The 20,052-nt window shown below is 37.7% G+C and overlaps 1 protein-coding gene and 1 long non-coding RNA gene across 3 annotated transcripts in view; one reads left to right on the forward strand and one right to left on the reverse strand.

Annotated features, from left to right (window-relative positions):
• Positions 1-509: 509 nt before the first annotated feature.
• NMT2 (N-myristoyltransferase 2) overlaps positions 510-20,052 on the reverse strand; it is a 94,486-nt gene continuing 74,943 nt past the window's right edge. Inside the window, exons 9-12 of one of the 2 annotated variants that reach the window (XM_069086236.1) lie at positions 13,795-13,965; positions 5,242-5,409; positions 3,495-3,632; positions 510-2,293 (exon numbers count right to left, since the gene is read on the reverse strand). In XM_069086236.1, coding sequence (XP_068942337.1) covers positions 2,075-2,293; positions 3,495-3,632; positions 5,242-5,409; positions 13,795-13,965 — 696 coding nt within the window. In that variant the 3' untranslated portion in view covers positions 510-2,074. Of the gene's footprint in view, positions 2,294-2,904; positions 3,067-3,494; positions 3,633-5,241; positions 5,410-13,794; positions 13,966-20,052 lie in introns of those variants that run through there. The other variant, XM_069086237.1, reaches the window with a different exon arrangement.
• Positions 2,985-3,636, forward strand: LOC138159905 (uncharacterized). The gene is made up of 3 exons (XR_011168001.1): positions 2,985-3,108; positions 3,212-3,398; positions 3,503-3,636. It is a non-coding gene; the product is annotated as an uncharacterized lncRNA (long non-coding RNA).

A 20,052-nucleotide genomic window follows, 5' to 3' on the forward strand; every position in this document is an offset into this window, starting at 1 on the left:
AAATTAATAATAAAGTGAAAGATTACTAATGCCTTAAATACATATGAAAAACATATTTCCCATGGTATTCAGGAGATACTGATTTAAAAGAAAAAAAGTTCCAAGAATGGTTTTTGTTGCTGCAACTATCTCTGGAATAGGGGTTCATAACCCTGGGTTTACACATTTATTTAAAAAAATTTTTCTAACTTTTAATGAAATTTATTTCCTTTGTATTCCTATGTATTTTATTCAGACTACTTAAAAACACTCTGAGAAGGGGTCCCATAAGCTTTATCACACTCCCAGAGGGGTCCATGACACAAAGGTTAAGAACACCCTGCTTTAAGATTTAAAAAGGGAGCAGATAATGTATTTTCTAATAGTTGGTTTAATTTCAGTAGTGAAAAACCGAAATGACCGACGACATCTGGATAAATGTCTGAATAAATTATGGTATATTAATGCAATGAAATACTATGTCAAAGAAATGATAAATACAAAGATAATGAAATGAAGTGAGGCAGATATCAGTTGTCAAACTAAAATTTTATAGCTGTATTGAAAAAAAAAACCTGAAAGGCCACAAAACTGCACAGGTGGATGCAGAAGGGGACACATAAGTTGTTTATTTTTACAACTAAAACGTCATTTGAATTTTGATGTTCTACTTGGAGGTCTACTCTTTGTATTTGTTCAGAGGGTTTATTATAGTAAATCTCAAAGGTGCTTTTTAGCTAGAAACAAGTTTGGGTTTTAATAGAGTAGAATATTTTGAAATTACATGTGTTTCTCAATAGTGGGGTAGTTTCTTAAATTTTAAAAAATACATGGTAATCATAATAACCCAATACTTAGGCCTGGCACTCACTAATTGTCTGTGTGACCATAGTAGATCACTTAAACCTCTTAGCTTCTGCACTGGTTGAAGGAGTTACATTAGGTGTTGATCTAAAGTCCCATGATTTCCAATATATTTTTTACTCAAGATGGATGGGACAGACACGAATGTCCTATTGAAAAGGGTATAGCAAGTACCTGATTTTGAAATAATATCTGGATAGAGTTAAGAGGGTCAAAATACTGTAAAAGTGGAATAGTTTAAAATAAGTTAATGACAAAATTACAGAATGTCAAATAGATTTTTTAAAAGTCCTCAAAAACAACCTTTTTTTTCCCCCCCAGCTTATGGGACTCCCAATAAAATCCTCTCCCTAAATTAAAATATTTTAAGTTTGAAGTGGTTGTTGGGGGGAAAAAAACTTTTTTTTGTTGGTTGATTCTCTTTGGCTTTTTGAAGCCTTCCCTCCAGCATAATTAAAAGAGATCCCTTGGGGATAGTGTTTGAGAGAAATGCAAGCTCCAATGAATGATATAGACTGTTCCAAAAACTTTTAATGCAGAATTAAGCTAATAGTTTGAAACTGCACTGAGACTTGGGACACCCTGTATAATGAACTTTAATAGTTAAAATGGCACTAAAACTTTTGCAACTCCCTGTCAGCTACTAAACTATATATAAACATCCCTGTGGGCCTCTGCTTGACTTAGAAAGCCTCATTAACATTACCTAAGCTCCATTGTATTTTTATTTTGTTAAATGTTTCCCAATTACATTTTAATCATCTGCTTCCAGCCACAGGCGTGAACGTTGTTGGCTGTGGTGTCTGACACCTCTGCCTGTACGGACCCAACAATCCAGTAAGCCCCTCTAGTGGTAGGTTTAGAGATCACATCTTCTGGTCAATTCTCAATTAGTCTAAGAGCTTCAAGCCTGTCAGCTTGTTTTCATTCCTCACCAAGTGGAAAAGTTATTTTAAATTCTCTTTTTATCAAGAGAAATGCCATCACATAGTTGTAAATAATTGTGAAATGAAGAGCTTTAGAAACTACACTTATTGTGAAAGAAAGGTGAAAGAATGTACTTTTGTGGCATTTAAAGTCAAGGCCAATTACAAGGCCTCATTTAGCAGCTCCCTTTCTTTTCTGAATATTGGCAATATATATATAATATATATATATATTATATACACATATATATTATACAGTGAAACCTTGCTTCAAACTCTGGATAAAAACACCATCAGTAACAAAATTATGAATACTTATTTACAAATAAGATATTTTCATTAGAATGACAGATGTCACGATAAAGTTGGTATAAAGGAACTTGTGCAATTTTGCATATAAGCAATGGAAACATTAAAACAATCAATGTCTTGATAGCAGTAATAAATTCCACCAGGTATTTTCTTTTAGTTTGGGATCCTTTCCTCGCATTGCCTTGAGGAAAAAACCTGAAATTGGACAGCAGCTGCAACATAGAGTAATGAGTGTATAATCTTTCAGACAGCACATGTAATGATTACACCAAACAGTTCAGTGCTACTGATTCAATCCACTGGTCTTTTGAAAAGCAAAGTACAAATCTGTGTTTTTACTGACATGGCAGCATTGCTTATTGGATAAATAAATGTACCAGTCAACCTGGTACCTTATTATACTGCTCCACGCTTAAACAATTACCACGACTTCTTATTTGAGCTACAAAAGTATCAGCCTCCATAAATCTGCCCAAATAATATTCATGTGAAATGAATAAGCAAAAATATTCAGAATGAATCCTTCATTCTGTAACACTGACAAACATTACCACTTAATAAATAGAAATGTAGCAGTTTATCTGTGTATTAACAAAGATTTTCTTACATTAATCCATCGCTGCAGATCAGTATGTATAAAAACAGTTCATTTTCTACAGTGGAAAAATACCTTCTTTTTGTCAGGAGGCAATCAAAGGTCTGAAAATAAGAGGAATGTGCTCTTTGTTCCTTTCTTCCCCTATTCCCTCCCAGCAACGGACTGTAAAAAGTGGATGAATTTTTCTTTTGAGAATAGCCCAAAATAAGTAAAATTGGACAGGGATGGGTTTTCTTCAGATTTTATAGATCACTCTGATTTCACTTAAGTTGTGCTTTTATTCTTTGGAACAGGGGTTCCGGGATTTGTTAAATAGAACATCAACTCAAATGATGACTGCAGAGTTCTAGAAATGAAAATGTCCTTCTACTGTAAAACGAGACCAACCTAAAGGAAGGGAAGAAATGGAGGAGTCAGATCAAGGAATAAGTAACATTTATCTAGCACCTAACTATGTGTCCAGCTCTGTGCTTAGCTCTTTATAATTATTATCTCAGTTAATCCTCTCAACACTGTTATCCCTATTTTACAGTTAAAATTGAGGCACACAGAAGTTAAATGACTTATCCAGTGTCACAGTGCTAGGAAATGTTTGTTTGAACTCGAGTCCAACTGACTCCAGCCTCAGCACTCTAGCCACTAAACTCACCTAGCTACTGCACAAGTGTATGTAAGCAAGCCAGTATTCATGGCAGAAGGTGAAACTTTCATTTTTAAAGGTATGTAAAATAAAAATATTAAAAATATCTTTTAAAAAAATCTAGGACAATTTATTAACTTAAAAGTAATTGAAATTTATCCTGGTTTCCACTTACCTTTTCAGATTCTGTTCCGGGACACCGCCAGTTGTACAAATAATACTGCAAATTACCATCTCCTATACCAAACTTGAGTTTTTCTAGGAATGTTTTATTTTCCATCAGATCTAGTGCATTGAACACATCAAATCCTTTCTGCCAATAAAAAAAAAATATAATAATTTCCTCACTTTTGGATTTGCATTTACAATTCTTAAATATACAATGATGGCCATAATAAGTAGATTTTTCAAGTCTGACTTTAAAAATATTTTATTCAAAACTGTCAGGAGTTGAGTCATCATGTCTAATGCCTTAAATGATCGTTGCTAAGAGGATACAGTAAGAATATCCAGGACTAGTAAGCCAGGAAAATTAGACTGACAGACTGCTTTTTAGATCAAAATTGACATGATAGCATCATTTGTGAAAGCGTGTGTTTTTATTAGGAGAATGTTGTCTAAATACCTCATTGATCCAAATGTGGATTGCCTTTTCTCCCCAAATCTTGTCTACAGAAAAATCTTACTTTGGATTCTTTCAATGTATACTTCTGTATGTACATATCTTTTTCTTTCAAGGACATCTTGTTTTAGAGAGACAATCAAAGGTGGCTCATATTTGGACCAATGTGGTTGCTCATTCTCTTGGGATTTCTAACTACTGGAACTCTGAGTTCTGACCATCAGAAAAGGAATACAGAGTTCTAGCAATTTCACATAGACTGGCATATTGAACATAGTTGTTAACAAGTTATAAAACTGCTATCTTGGCTTGATAGGAGTCAAATTCTATTAAGCTTTAGGAGATTAGCCACTTCTAGATGGATTAAAAAAAAGCAACTTAGGGCTTGGATGGAATATTTAATTTTCCAATTCAGTGGCATTACATGAATGACTATTTTTTTTTCCTGACGTTGCAGCAACTGGAATGAGAACATATCACGAGTGATGTTGATTGGGCTCTTTTTAGCTCAGTTTCTGTTTGGCTCAAGAAAGACAAAACTTTTGTCACCAGCGTTCAGAAAAACTCACGGAATTCTGTTTGGACATGCCGTCACCATAGACTGTGTTGCCACATTGCTCATTCTATCACCAGGCTTTAGGCTTTTTGGTTGTTTTGTATGTCTCCCTGGAAGTTAACAGTCACCCTCAGGCCTGAGCCTCCCACTTATCAGCACAGTAGATTGGATCTGCTCAGTTTCAGATGATGGGCCAGCCTGCCCTCTCCTCCTAGAGGATCACCACCACGTTGGTGCCATTAGTGGCACACCCAGTTGGTTTTTGCTTGATTGCAGCTCAGAACTCTAATTCAGGCTTTCCCTCAGCCTCCCCCAGGAGGAGAGATTAGAGGAGTGTGCCTGTTGTTTGAAGCAGGTTATCACAGTTAGTTCTGGCTTGAGAAGCTTAGAATGTTAACACAGAATATGATCAGGTAAATTTAGATTTGATCAGATATTTAACTGACACAAAGAGCTTCTTTTTACAAATCCTCTTAGTTTTCCAGTCTTGTTAATATCTCACTACTTTGACTCTGTTGTGTTGTTTCATAAATTGGAGATAAATAATAACCATGCTGAGATTCTTCTTTTAAGGTAACAGGAATGCTTGTGATGTTTAGAAAGATACTAACCACTAAAGGTTCTGGGAAAGCTTGTCAAAATTCCCCCTTTGATTCATGATCAAAATATTGAGACGTTTTTAGAGTTTAACCATCTGTGTAAGAAAGTTTCTGGCAAATTTATTTTGAAGAAAAAGTTGCTTACCAGTTTAGCTATAATGAGTGCATCATTCATTAGGTCCAGTAGGGGAGTCTCAGTATGAATGTTGTAGAAGGAATAAGCAGCTTTTAGGGTTTTATGAACAGGATGATGCATGACAGTGGATGGTAGTGTGTAGAAGCTCAGGAAGTCAGTTAATGAACCATTTGAACACTGAAAGACAAAACAGATTTGTGCTGTGAAGCATGACCTCCTCCCCCTACCCTCCCCCCCCCAAGCACATCCAACAGTTTAAATCTGACAAGTGCTTTTGTCACATAAACCTGAGATGGGAAATAGGTGAGATGGGAGATAGATATGACTGCCTATACTAAACAGAATCTGAACCTGGGTCTTGTGACCCCCAAGTCCTGCATGCTTGCCCCATGCCACCCGACCTGTGTGAAAGGAACTTTTTTTGTTACCTGCTTTTTCATGAATGTCCAGGTTTAATTTGCATTACAACTTTAAGATGACACACCAGTAAAGGTAGGATTCATACAACACTATTTGCCAACTGGGATTAGGAGGGCCCACTGCATTTTTGGAAGAATGTGGGGTTGAATTCATTGCTAACTTAAACCTGCAATTTATATAGATGTTCAGGAAGGTAAAATCTTTGAAGTGAAAACTTCCTGGGAATGATTTTTAGATCACAGCACTGATAAAAGCAGCATAGCAACTACCAATGAGAACCTTAATTGTATAGTTTAGAATAAGAGCTCTATTTAAGAGAACTTTTTTATTTCTCCAGATGTGCTAGGCAAAGTATTCATGCCTCTCCCCTGACCTTGCCTAGTTTGTTTTGTTTGAGATTATCCTTTGCTTTTTGTTAAATAAGCCTAAACATCAAGCTCAAGGAAAGCAAAATTAATAAATCTTAAGTGGTTTCAGTCACGTCCAATTCTTTGGAACCCCATTTGGAGTTTTCTTGGCAAAGATACTGGTTTGCCATTTTCTTCTCCAGCTCATTTTACAGATGGGGCAACTGGGGCAAACAGTGAAATGACCTGCCCAGGGTCACACAGCTACTAAGTCCCTAAAGCTGAATTGGAACTTCGGTCTTCCTGACTCCAGGCCTGGCACCCAATCTATTGTACCACCTAGCTGCCTTATGTTGTACTAGCAATTACTAAAAGAAGAAAGATTCTTTGGTTGGTATAAGTATTATGCAATGAATTTCTTATACACCCATTGGACGTGTTTTATTATCATCTGACTTTGAATTCCTAAGATTGGTAAAAGCTATGAACTCATAGGGAAAAGTGAACATCTGAAAAATCCCTCCTTCCCATTTTGTGCTTAATAGCAGATAAGCATGTCTTTCACGTTCACATCCAAAGACTGCTATAAAATTTCATTTTGAGTTTTCTCTCTGACTCCTGCTTGGTATATAAATCCTGAAGTGGAGAAAAATAATATCAGTCTTGAGAAGTGAGTCTCTTCTGTAAATGAGGAAAGAATAAAGTCCCCCACCACCCAAACAAAACTGGGAGTACCTTGCCCTGAACTAAGAAGTGCTTGGGAGCCCCATGCTCAGAAACATTGGTTTTTGTCCATTTAGGACCAAGTATCCACCATCTTCATGAACCCTAAGGTCCAATTCTGGTAAATTTGGCTTCAGATTTTTAAGTTCTGTGAGTAGGGTTTTTTTTTTGTTGTTTTTGGTATGGTATAACCACTGCCACAAAAGGCATTCATTTAGAGAGTATTTGCTAAGTAGCAGGGAAGTAAATGCCCCAAACCCTTTCATGTCCTGATTTTTCCAATGAAAGGGCACAAAAAGGTATAATACCAAGGAGTTCATACACCCCAGAGATCTTTGGATATACTTTTTTTTTGATGATTGGAAAATCTGGAGAATGAGGAAAAAACTTTGCTAATGTTTTATATAGGAAACAGAATTAGGATATGATGAACTCAGTTTAGAGTATCCTCTTTTTTTTTCCTTCTTTACTGTCTTTCAACCTCTTTGGCTTATTAAATACTTTCACTGAAGTTTGGAAAAGAAAGCTATTAAATTCAAAGTATCCCGTCCTTTGATTTGAGGTGGAGACTCCAGATTCAGAGGATATTGGAGGTGGAAAGAATCATTATCTAGTTAATTTCCATTGTTTTATAGGTAGAAAAAGGAGATCAGAGAGGTGAAGTCGCTTGCCTAAGATCACACTAATTAATAGCAGAACTAGAACAAGTCAGATCGTTTAACTTGGAAGTCTATGAACTCACTATCTCTAAACATCCCGAAAGGATTCTTTCTGTCTAGTCCCTCCTTTCCCCCTTTCATTCCCTACCTTGTGTTATACCTGTGTGTGTCCTCCCACCCCAAGCAGAGTGTAAATCTCAGTGAAGGCTGTAACAGCCATAGCCTATCCTAGTATCCCTAGGGACTTGCACGGGTAGGCGATGCTTATTAAAGGAATGGATGGGAGTAGGAAATGCAAACTTAATGCAGTCCTGGAGGGTGATCTGGAAGTGTGACTGCCCAGAAGACAGGACAAGTAAAGTGATACTTGAATCCAGGGCTTTCTGTGTCTCAGGCTGGCTTTCCATCCACTACACCATACTATCTGTGACCAGATTTTTAAACAATGCAGTGGGATTCATAGAGGAAGAGAAAAAATGTGGAAGGCATATGGGATCTTCCAAGAAACACATCTCACAATATTTTGAGATATATGAAATTTGAGAAAATGGCTTAATCATTGATAGGACAACAGCTATAGATACAAAAGCCAGTCAGCAGGAAAAAAACAACAGGCTGGAATCAGGAAGGTGAAATTAAGTAATGATAAAGGTTAAAGTTCTTCATTTTTATTTTAAAAAAATTAACTGCAAAAATAAAAGATTGGAAAGAATGGCCAGAAAGCAGCTCACAGGAAAGATACTCAGCTTCCCTTGATGAATTCAAGTCATCAGATCCAAATAAAAAAGCTGATGAATGTGATCACTGAGCCACCGTCATGGATCTCTGAAAGTGCTGCGGAAAAGAAGAGGTACTGAAGGGCTGCAGAAGGGCAGACATCCTGCTTTTCACAAAAGGGAAGAGAGTGGAATCTACACATTATAAATGAAACTTGACTTCAGTTCTTGGCTAAATTTTATAACATTAAGGAGACAATTAGTAAATATCTAGAAGACAAAGCATCGATCACAAAATGCCAGGGAAGAACAGGGCAAGTCTTGGACAGGAGTACTTAACTAGTAAATCACGAGAAGGCTACAGATCAGGAGTTCTTAACCTGGAGTCCCCAGATTGATTTTCATGGGATTCTTGAGCTAGAGGTAAATGATGACATAGCTATTTTCACTAGTCTCTAACTGATACTTAGAATTTTCTTCCAATTATTTAAAAATGTTATTCTGAGAATGTGTCCATGAGTTTCACCAGACAGGCAAAAAAGGGTTAAGAACTACTATAGATAATAGTTTATGTGTATTTTAGCCAAGCAGTTCTTGTGGATGGAATAGAGTGACATAGTCCATACAATAGTAATAATATTTAATAATAACAGTAATAGCTACTAACATAGCACCTACTAGGTGCCAGGCACTGTGCTAAGTGCTTTATAAATACCTCCTTTGGTCCTTACAACAGTCCTGCAAGGCAGCTGCTATTAGCCCTGTTTTAGAAATGAGGAAATTATACAAACTGAGATGAAGTGACTTGTTCAGGTTCACACAGCTAGTATCGGAGGCCACCTTGGAACTCAGCACTAAAGCCATTGTGCTGCCTACCTGAGGCTAGGAACCGCTTTGCATCTTCAATCCCAAGTACTCTACATATAGTAAGCACTTACTAAAAGCTTATTCAATTGGCAGTATACAGAATTTACAAAAAGATAGTCTTTTCACACAAGTTAATAGCTTCTTACAGATCTACAGTATAGGTATTTTTGTGTGTTCATACAGTGTCTTTAAATTGATGAAAATGTATAGATGAATAATAATTTCATGCTGAGGCAAACAGGTTAAGTGATTTGCTCAGGGTCACACAGCTAATAAATATTGGAGGCTGGATTTGAACTCAGACCTTACTGACTCCACCTAGTATAATTATATTCAAAACTCGTGAAAAGTCATGCCCTAAAAGAGTAGTCATCAGTAGTTCAGTATTAGCTTAGAAGGGTTTCTTGACTGGAGTGCTTCAAGGATCTTGGCTTAGTCTTTTGCTATGTAACATTTTTATTAAAAACTTGGTTAAAGCTACAGCATATATATATGTGACCCAGTGCTTGGAGGGGATAGCTAATTCCGACTAGTTGGAAGACTGAGCCAAACTTAATGAAAAGGATAAGTTAAGTTTTATGTTTAGGCTCAAAAATAATATAACTGTTATGGCATTTCGGGAAACTCTTGCCAAAATCCTTTCCTAGTAAATAAAAAAAAAATATATATATATATATATATGCTGAAATGCTTTTGGGAATTTATTTTGTGTGGATGAAAAAGAATTTGGGAGATGAATTTTAAGAGTATTATAACAACAACAACTGTTTGTTAATTTCATAAGTAGGGTGATAGGGAAAGGATCTGCTCTGTGCCAAGTATTGTGCTGTGTGTTTTTTATAAATATCTCCCTTTATCTTGACAAGTACAAGATGGAGAGGTGTGTCTAGATCAGGTCATCTCACAAAGATCTAGGGTTTTTAGTGGCTTGCACGCTCAGTCTATGGCCATGTGATATTACTACTACCTGTGTGTGTATGTCTTTTTTCCCCAGCTGTAGTTAACAGAAGCATGGTGTCCAGTATAGGGAGATAATGGTCTTGTTCATACTACATTGTGTTCAGTTCTGTGTATTCTATTTTAGGAAAGACATTAATGTCCAATGGAACATGACCAAGATGGTAAAGAAACTTGAGATGATGCTGTATAAAATCAGGAAAGGAAAAGGTGATGTTTTGTCTGGAGATGAATGCTGACGTGAAAGCTGGCCTCCAGTACTTCAGGGCTGTCATGTGAGAAAGCAGAATTAGACAAGCAGTGCTTAGAAGAACAGGGCACCTTTAAGTCTGGTTAAACTTCCTAAGATTAGAGCTATCCAAAAATGCAGTGGGCTCCTGAGAAGTAGCGTGGGTTTCCACTTCATGGAGGACTCTTATTTAGGTTCCCGTTGGACTACATGTCCTCTGAGGTCCTATTCCAACTCTGGGATTCTGAGACTTCAAGCCCCAGGAGTCTTTGTGATGTGGCAGCCAAAAATGCTAATGGGATATGAAGCTTCAATAACAGAATTAAGGCAGTAAAGGTTTTACTGTCCTCAGCTCAGCTCAGATGATGTATGTCTTAGCAAGGATGTTGACTATGTTAAGAGGAAGTTAACCAAGATCTAAAGGTGACAGGCAAGTCACTCAGGCTTTAATTTCTTCATTTATAAACTAAGGGGTTGGCCTGGATAACCTCTAACTTTTCTTCTAGCTGAGGATCATAGATTTGAAGTCATGCAGGGATTGATTAAAAGAACAAGGAATTGGGGGTGGAGTCAAGATGGCAGAGTAGAAACAAGACTTCCAAGGGGCCCTGGCTCCCACCTGCTGCAATTCATGTAAAAGGTGACTCTAAACAAACACTGGAGCTACAGAGCCCACAAAATGACAGGGAAGCTAACCTCCTGCTGAGGACAGCCTGGTAGGCCAGCAGGAAGCAGCCAGTGCAACGAGCTGGGAGCAGAGCCCAGCCCTGCAGTAGCCCAAGGTTTTAGCCTCAGGGCGGCCACAACCAGCTGCCAGCTGGAGGGACTTAAGATCACCAGCAACAGTGGCAGTTTAGAAGTATCAACCCATAGATGCTAAGGACAAAGTGAGAGGTCAGTGCAGTGTGGACTTTGGGATCCAGTAGTTCAGGAGGTCAGTCAGGCTTTTACCCCCTGGAGGGAGAATCTGCTGAGGCACTGCCACTGTGCAGCCTCTGCCACATGGCGGCTTCAGCTCCTGGCCTGCAGACTGTAGGGGGACCAAGCGACCGGTCTGAGGGGTAATTGCTCTTGCTTTAACCTGCTTGGATCTGGATTGCAGTCTACGGTGGAGGGCCTGGGGTGTGTGACCAGCTTGCCAGAGCATGTGGAGGCTTCAGAGAAGACACCCAACTAATAGCCCAGCAGTTGCAAAAACCCCAGCTATTTGGAATAAAGCTCCCCCCTCTGGTAGCAGAATTCTACTGTGGCAAAAAGCTCAAAAGTCAAGTAATTGAGTGGCAACATGAGCAAACGAGGGAAGCAAGGCAAACACACAGCAGTCTGCCTCTGGATTCCTTTTTTGGGGACAAAAAAAATCAGGGTATGGAACAGGAGGAAGACAGCAAAGTCAGAACTCCTGCACCAGAAGCATCCAAGAAAAGAATAAGCTGCTTACAGGCCATAGAGGAGCTTAAGAAGTATTTTGAAAACCAAGTAAGAGAAGTGGAGGAAAAATTGGGAAGAGAAATGAGAATGAGGCAAGAAAATTATAAAATGAGAGTCAACAACCTGACTGAAGAAAATAACACCTTAGAAAATAGACTAACTCAAATGGCAAAAGAGGCTCAAAAAGCCAGTGAGGAGAAGAATGCCTTAAAAAGCTGAATTTGCCAGATGGAAAAAGAATCTCAAAAGCTCAGTGAAGAGAATCATTCCTTCAGAATTAGACTGGAGCAAATGGAAGCTAGTGACTTTATGAGAAATCGAGATACTATTAAACAGATCCAAACAAATGAAAAAAATAGAAGGCAATGTGAAATATCTCATTGGGAAAACCACTGACCTGGAAAATAGATCCAGGAGAGATAATTTTAAAATTATTGGACTACCTGAAAGCCATGATCAAAACAAGAACCTAGAAATCATCCTTCAGGAAATTCTCAAGGAAAATTGCCCTGATGTTTTAGAACCAGAGGGCAAAATAGAGGTTGAAAGAATCCGCTGATCACCTCCTGAAAAAGATCCCAAAAAGAAAACTCCTAGGAATATTATAGCCAGGTTCTGGAGTTCCCAGATCAAGGAGAATATATATTACAAGCAGCCAGGAAGAAACACTTTGAATGCTGTGGAAACACAATCAGGATAACCCAGGACCAGGAAGCTTCTACAATGAGGGATCAAAGGGCCTGGAATGGGATATTCTGGAGGTCAAAGGAGCTGGGATTAAAACCAAGAATCACCTACCCACAAAACTGAGTATCATGTTTGAGGGGAAAATATGGTCATTCAATGGAATAGAGGACTTTCAAGCATTCTTGATGAAAAAAAAACCAGAGTTTAATAGAAAAACTGACATGTATGACATGTGTGTATATCTATACGTATGTATATATACATGCATATGTCTATATAGGAGGGTATATAGGAGTATGAATACATATGTGAGTGCGTGTATATATGTGTACAGGTATACAAAGACAGAGGGTATAGGACCAGATGAATGGGAAGGAATGATACTTAAAAGGTGAAATTATGAGGTAAGAGAAGAATATAATGAGAGGAGATGGGGAGAGATAGAATGGGGTAAACTATCTCATATAGAAGAGACAAGGGAAAACTGTTACAATGGTGGGGAAGAAAAAGAAGGCAAAAGGGAATGGGTCAACCTTATTCTCATTGAATTTGGCTTAGGGGGGAAATGACATGCCCAGTAAATAGGGTATCTCACCCTACAGGAGAGTAGGGGGGAAGGGATGAGAAGGGAGGATGATGGTAGGGAAGTTGGAAGCACCCACTTTTGAAAAGGGACAGGATCAAAGTAGAGAATCGAACCAAGTGGGGGGTGGGATTGGATGGAAGGAAATGTAGTCAGTCTTTCACAATATATACGCTATGGAAATGTTTTGCATAGCTACACAGGTACAACCTATATTGAATTGCTTATCTTCCCAGTAATGGTAGGTGATGAGGGAGGTAGGGGAAGAATCTGGAATTCAAAGGTTTAAAATCAAATGTTTAAAAAATATATTATTATTTTTATTTTACATCTAACTGGGAAATAAGATATACAGGCACTGGGGCACAGAGATCCACCATGCCCTACTGGAAAGTCAGAGGGGGGATGGGGAAGATACAGGAGAGAGCAGATTGGGGGGAGGGATATTCAGTGGGATTGCTGTTTTGGGGTGGTGGGCAGGGGAAAAATGGGGAGAATTTGTAACTCAAAATCTTGTGGAAATGAGTGATGTAAACCAAAAAATTAAAAAAATAAACTACAAAAAAAAGAACAGGGAATTTCACCCTGGAGAGATCTTCATACTAATAGGGGAAACATGATCTTTATCTTCAGATATTTGAAGAACAGTTATAAGGAAGAGGTATTAACTAATATATGGACCAACAAATTCTAGTAGGCAGATCGTACCTCAAGATGATAAAAAAAAAAACTTCCCCCTGGTTAGAGCTGCCCAATAATATAATTGGCACAGAGGCATTGGGCTTCCCTATCCCAGGAGTCTTCAGGCAGAGACTAGATGACCTCTTCCAACATTGTGGAGGGTTTTCTTGCTTGGGGTCAGGGTTCACTTATAATGTCCTTGAAAGCCCCTTCTAGCTCTGAAGGTTTAGGATGTTCAGACTTCTGCTAATCACCTTATCTTTACCTCTACTACAAATGTGTCGATAATGTGATCCTGAGGCAGAAACCAGTGGGCCACTTCCTCTTCATTCATCACTGGGGCAAGATGAAACTGCTTCAGATAGTTGTTAATTAATTCTTGCACAGCTTTGATATCTTTCCGCTCCATCGGTCTCAAACCCGAAGTCTTTGTGACCTTGTTATTGTGACAACAAAAAAGAAATGATCAAATGTTAAATTCAAGAGGTTTGACAAAAGTAGGCTAGAACACACACTGGGTAATTTGTTAAATTCTAGAGCAGGATACACACAAAGCAGCCTTATTTATTATCTCCCTGTGGATAGCCTTTAGTCAGTAATCCCTATGACCCAGTTACTCAAATGTTAACACATATCCAAAGGGGATATTCCAAGCTGAATGGAACCAGATGCCAAAAATGTTAATAGTAGATTGGAAAAAGCCATAGATATCCAGCCATTAATCCAGTTCTAGGGTATTCCTCTAAATGTTCCTGTATTTCCCCTCTGCTTTTGGGAAAAATTTACATGCACTGACTGCTGAGCATTGTTTGAAGCAGAATGCCTCTTAGGAGGTAGGACTCTTGAGCTGCATAAAGGAAGCAGAAGATTCTAGAGGAGGGAAGAAAAATCCAGGATTCATTTTGGTTTCTTGGAAAATCCAAACTCACACAACAGAAACAGAGGCATAGAATTTACTCAATCTGTCTTTTAGGTCTATTGGTAGCTGATTGTTTGAACAAGTTTCTGGACCTACAGACTCTTACAGGGAGGAAAGTAGCTGAGAATGGTTGTCAGGGTAAGGAATCATATTCCACAATGCCTGAGTTTCTAATTAAGACAGAAATAAGGTCTCCCCTCCTCCCCCAACAGTTCCAATACTATCTTCCTCTCTTCTCTTGAAAAATTCCAAAGACTTAGATTCTCAATTATTTTGGAATATCAGATAATATATTCAAGGTACTGTTACTGTATTGCAATCCAACCTTTACTCAATGGCCTCTAAACTAGGTAACAGGATTGTTTTTATGTAAAACCAGGTATTGTATTGATCAGTATAATTGTCATAAAATTTAATTCGGTAAACACTGAGTGCCCACTCTATGTCAGGCACAGAAGCTACATAGTACAGTACAACACAGCATGGCATATGGTGCTGATCTAGAGTTAAGAGACACTGAGTTTGACTCCTGGTTCTGGTGCTTACTGCATGACTAGAGATGTCATTTCATCTCTGCCTCAGTTTTCTCATCAGTAAACTGGAAATAATCAGTCTCTGTCACAGTGTTGTCATAAGGAAAGCATTTTGTTAATCTTAAAGTACGATTCTAATTTTCAGTATCATTATCATAGACAGCCCTTGACTTCACAAACAGTCCATAGTATGTGAGCAGCTTCTTTCTGCCTATCTTTTCAAGCTCCCCGGCTCTTTCCCATTGCTAGAGCTATTGCTGCTAAAGGAGGGGGAGGAGAACAGGAGGGTGGCTTTTAGAGAGAAGTGGAGGGAAGGACGAAGTTATGCAAGGTAGGAATAGTTTGGGGGAGCTGACATCCAGGGTAGGGCTCACCTCCCTGAGTGCAAAGTGTCATGCTCAAAAATATTTTTGGTTATGTTGCCTGAATTTGTTCCATATAATTTGCCTGAAATTCTAAAATGTAAAGCTTCATTTAGATCAACTAAAAATCTTTTTGTAATACAAATTATCTGGGAGATATTTAGGGGGCTACATCCCAAGAATTTGAATCATTTCTACCTGACATCTGACAACTACTCTAAGGAATTCAGAATTTTGTTTGGAGCAGGAGGTAGGTGGGTCACAGTGCGGAATTTAAGAAGGAAACGAAGATGTGTGAAGATAGGCTTCATCTTATTTTAAAATTTGGCCTACTTGACCCTCTAGCTAGAAAGGGGAATGAAAATCCTACTTTTTCCTCCTATGTTAGTACATGGACTCTTACTCTAAAGACTCATTTCACGTTGTTACTGAAGTTTCTATACATTATGGGTTAAAAGGGCTTTTGAAATCTGACCTAGTAACCTACATTTAGCATTTATAACATGGTTTCTACAGTGAATTTATTTTATGTTCCAAAAATTAACTTTTTGAACATCATAATCCTTTTACATTTGGGGACTACTGATTCTCAAATATAACACCAAGATGTATTCCTGCCCCACATAAGTTGACATAATATTTTCACCAGAGAACATCAAAGGATTCAGTGTATTCTTTGCTTGCAGGCTCCCTCTTGTGAACTTCTGATCAAACATTGGTAGCTGTGTTCTTGTCCTTTGATTTAATGCCCCAAAAGATGAGTGTAAAGTGGATTCTTAGAGCAGCCTCGTTTTGGTTTTTTTTTTTTTCCTGAAGATACTAGAAACTAGGAGCTTACTGTTTTGAAAGATTTAGAATAAAAAGGATTAAGGACATATTGAACTTAGACTGTGGCTCCTCCTGCCTCTATAACCTTGAGACCCATAAGCCCATAAAGAAGTTGAAAGAGATATCCCAAAAGTCTTAATCTGGTTTTAAGCTATTAAAGTTTAAAATGAAGATTTTGGCAACTGCCTATATTTCTTTGTTGAAAAACAATAACAAATTCAAAATTTTAAGCAACACTTTAACTATACTGGATGATTTTATAGGCTATAGAGAATTGTATGATTACATATTCTATGTAAGAATATGAATTCTTATATACTTAATATTTTGTGACAATACCATCCATCTTTGTTCTGGAAAGTCATTTATAAGTACCTCTATCGGCCCAGAAGACTATACTTTGGTCATCTTTACCTTTGACAGTGAGACCAACTTTTACAATATTAAAGTATTTTCACACTCTAAGTCAGTCTAAGAAAAAAAAAACTATGGATTTGCAAATATTGTCACATGAAATATTGTGCACCTATATTCAAATGCTACTTGTCAATCAAAAAATATTTGCTTAAAAAAATATTTGTTAAGCTCCTGTTATGTGGCAGGTACTTATACTAAACACTAAGGATACAAAGAAGGCCAAACAGTCCCTGCCTCAAGAAGCCCATAGTTTAACTGGGAAAATCCTTGCAGACAGTTCTATATAAACAAGACATTTCTCTCTCTCTCTCATATGTGTGTATATGTGTATGTATATGATAAATTTGAGATAATCAGCAGAGAGTGAGCACAAACATTAAAGGGGGGAGGGGGAGTGGGAAAGACTTTGTATAAAAGGCAGAATTTAAGTTGAAGCTTGGTGGAAGCCCAGAAACAGAGACGAGGAGGGAGAATCATCCTGGTATGGGGCATAGCCAGTGAAAATGCATGACTTAGGGAGATGAAGTATCTTGTCACTGGATCACAGTATATGACTGAGGAGTAAGGTACTGGGAAGACTAGAAAGGTATGAGGGGCTTTGAATGCCAAACAGCATTTTGTACTTGATTCTAGAGGTGAGAGGGAGCTACTGGTGTTCGCTGAAATGGAGGAGGTGGTTGTGGTGGTGAGTGACCTGAGCTTAAGGAAAACTGGTTTGACAGCGGAGTGGAGGATGGACTGGATTGTAGAGAGGCTTGAGGCAGTGTTACTAGCCAAATACATCCTGCCATGTTTTTAAAAAACTTTCATTTCATGGGTGGAAAAAATCTGTGTTAAGACTGTAAAAGTGACTTGAACATCCTTATTCAAGATCTTCTCTTCCTATTAGATCAGTATCATCACAAAATCTGCCCGTGAGCTTTCTTGAATAATCAAACTTCTAGCAATTCAAAACTTGTGATGACTTCAGTTGTAGATAAAGTGATACTTGAACATCAGGGAAAACTGAATTATTCTGGCAAGGGCAAATATTTTTCTAGAATGTTCCCATAAGTAACTTTTAGTGGATAGTGCTCGAAAGGTTTTATAATTACTAAGGCCATCATACTGTTTACACAGCAGACATTTTTGAGACCCTTCAGACAGACTATACTGTCATCTAAGTATGATTCACTATGCTTGTTTACTATAGAATATAAAGAGCTGGAGTTCAAAACTCACAAATACAGAATAGGTGAGGGAAGACTAGCCTAGGCAACAATTCTTAGGGCAAGGCGTAGGGGGTTTAGTGAATATAAGAATTAATATTCTTACATCAAATATATAATCATACAATTCTCTACGGCCTATAAAAATCATTCAGGAGGTTGAAGCCTTAGAGATCATGGTGCCAAAAAAGGTTAGCCTAGAGAAAAGAACTAGACCTGGATGGGGACGAGGTGGAGGGATGGATGGGGGAGTTGTTTTCAGCTGCTTTGGAGAAAAGTGCTGACTGGCCCCACTGAGCAGGAGGGCAGGGACTTTTCATTTTTGTTTTGTATCAGCTCTGTCTGATAGGCACTTAATAAATTGTGGTTAAATTCAATTCACTTGCATAGAAACATTTAAGTTTGATGTAAGACAGGTGGAGTTGGTAACCTTTTGAATTTTGGACTCCTGTGGCACACTTGAAGCCTAAACAGCCTCTTCCCAGAACAATTTTTTTGTTTGCTTTATTCACAATTGAAGGAAATGCTAAATATCAGGGGTTAGTGAAAATAAAAATGTTATTTATTTTTTTCCCTTCCAAGTTTACAGAACCCCATCCCAAGAACTTCTAACATAAGAAAAAATTTTTCAGCAGTTAGAGATTTCTAAAAGTGGAATGGACTATGCAAAGTTCTACTACCTGGGACTGGTTTCCACTCACTGGACCTTTCCAAAGCTGGATGACCACTTGTTGGGGATATTATTTGAGTGAATTTCTGTTCAGATACAGATTAGTTGAAATAGCTTCTGAAATCTTACAACTTTGAGATTCAGCTGGGAAAACACCAGAAGTTCATAATGGATAAGTATCTGTTGAATAATATGTTAACAGTAGGCATCTGATGGCCTAAACTTCCTCCTTACTGACAAGAAATTGGACAGCCTCTGAAAGCTCTCTAGATGTGTAAATTATAAAGCATATCCAAGAATTCATGGTAGCTGCTGTTTTCAAAAAGATAAAATAACAAATAGTATTAACATTTGCTAATATTAAGTGGGAATGTCATTTAAAAATTTATCAGTGCTTTCTAAGGAGCAGTAACAGCTGAAAATCTCAAGTTTTAGTTTTAAAATTTAGGAGCAGAAAGGGTCTTTAGCAGTGTATCTCCCTCATATTACAGATAAGTGAGCAGAGAAAAGGGGAATTTACTTGAATTCATTCACTTTTCCCTTCAACAAATATTTATTAAGCACACACTCTGTGTCATGTCTTGTATCCAAAAGTTCAAGGAAGATACTGGCTTAGTGGTCTCTACCGTGTTTCCCCGATAATAAGACCTATCCCGAAAATAAGCCCTCCCCTTACTGTGTAAGATTCCTGCAAGTTAGATCAGTCCTGCTTTGAGCACCCACCCAGGACTGTCACTGTGAGCTGTTGACCTTTGTCAAATTAACCAGTTTCCTCATCTGTAAACTGGTGGAAAACAAAACATAGCTGAGGGGATCAAATGAAGTAATATTCTTGTGAATATAAGATATTACATCTTCTGGTTTCCATTATTGTAATTTTCCATTTCCTTAGCAGTCACCACATTTAAATAAGAGTGCAGTCTTAACATTCCTTATCAAATGGCAAGGTAAAAATCATTCTTAAAAAATTTATGTATATTTTTATTACAATTACAGAATAGAATAAAGTTTTTTAAAAACTACCGAAAAACAGGAAGAGTATTGTCATTGGCCAAATTATACTTCTTGAAACCTAGATGCAAGAATCAAAGGCAGAAATGTAAATAATGATAAAGCTGCTACTATGTTTGACTGAATATAAAATGAATTGTACCCTTAGGAAAGGGACTTGAAAATTCTGCAAAATATAGATCGTATAAAGAGTATTGGTCCAGAAATGGAGGCTGCAGTTCTGCCTAGCATGACATATGTGTCTCTTGCTTATCACCTACTTCAGATTACTATCTATTTATTCTCTGTGAAGGAAACTAGTCTACGCTTGGAAATATTCTCATCAAATCAATAAAGACAAGACAGTCTTTCAATTTTCAGAAGTCTGTGAAAATAAAAATGTAGCACACCAAATAAAAGAATCTTCTGTTATAGATAGCTCAGAAAATGAGACTGATTAGACAGTGGGCCTTGAGGCAATATTTATATTCTGTTCTCCAGCTTTTTTTTTCTAAAAGCAAGTACTTTTTGTGCCTCCCTGTGGAGGATACTGACACCAGAAAACAATATGTAGTAAAAAGACTGAGCTGGTTGGT

Source organism: Petaurus breviceps, unplaced genomic scaffold (genome assembly GCF_028583685.1).
Source record: "Petaurus breviceps papuanus isolate PSGF00001 unplaced genomic scaffold, PetGlider_PUasm1.0 178, whole genome shotgun sequence".
Taxonomy (NCBI): domain Eukaryota; kingdom Metazoa; phylum Chordata; class Mammalia; order Diprotodontia; family Petauridae; genus Petaurus; species Petaurus breviceps.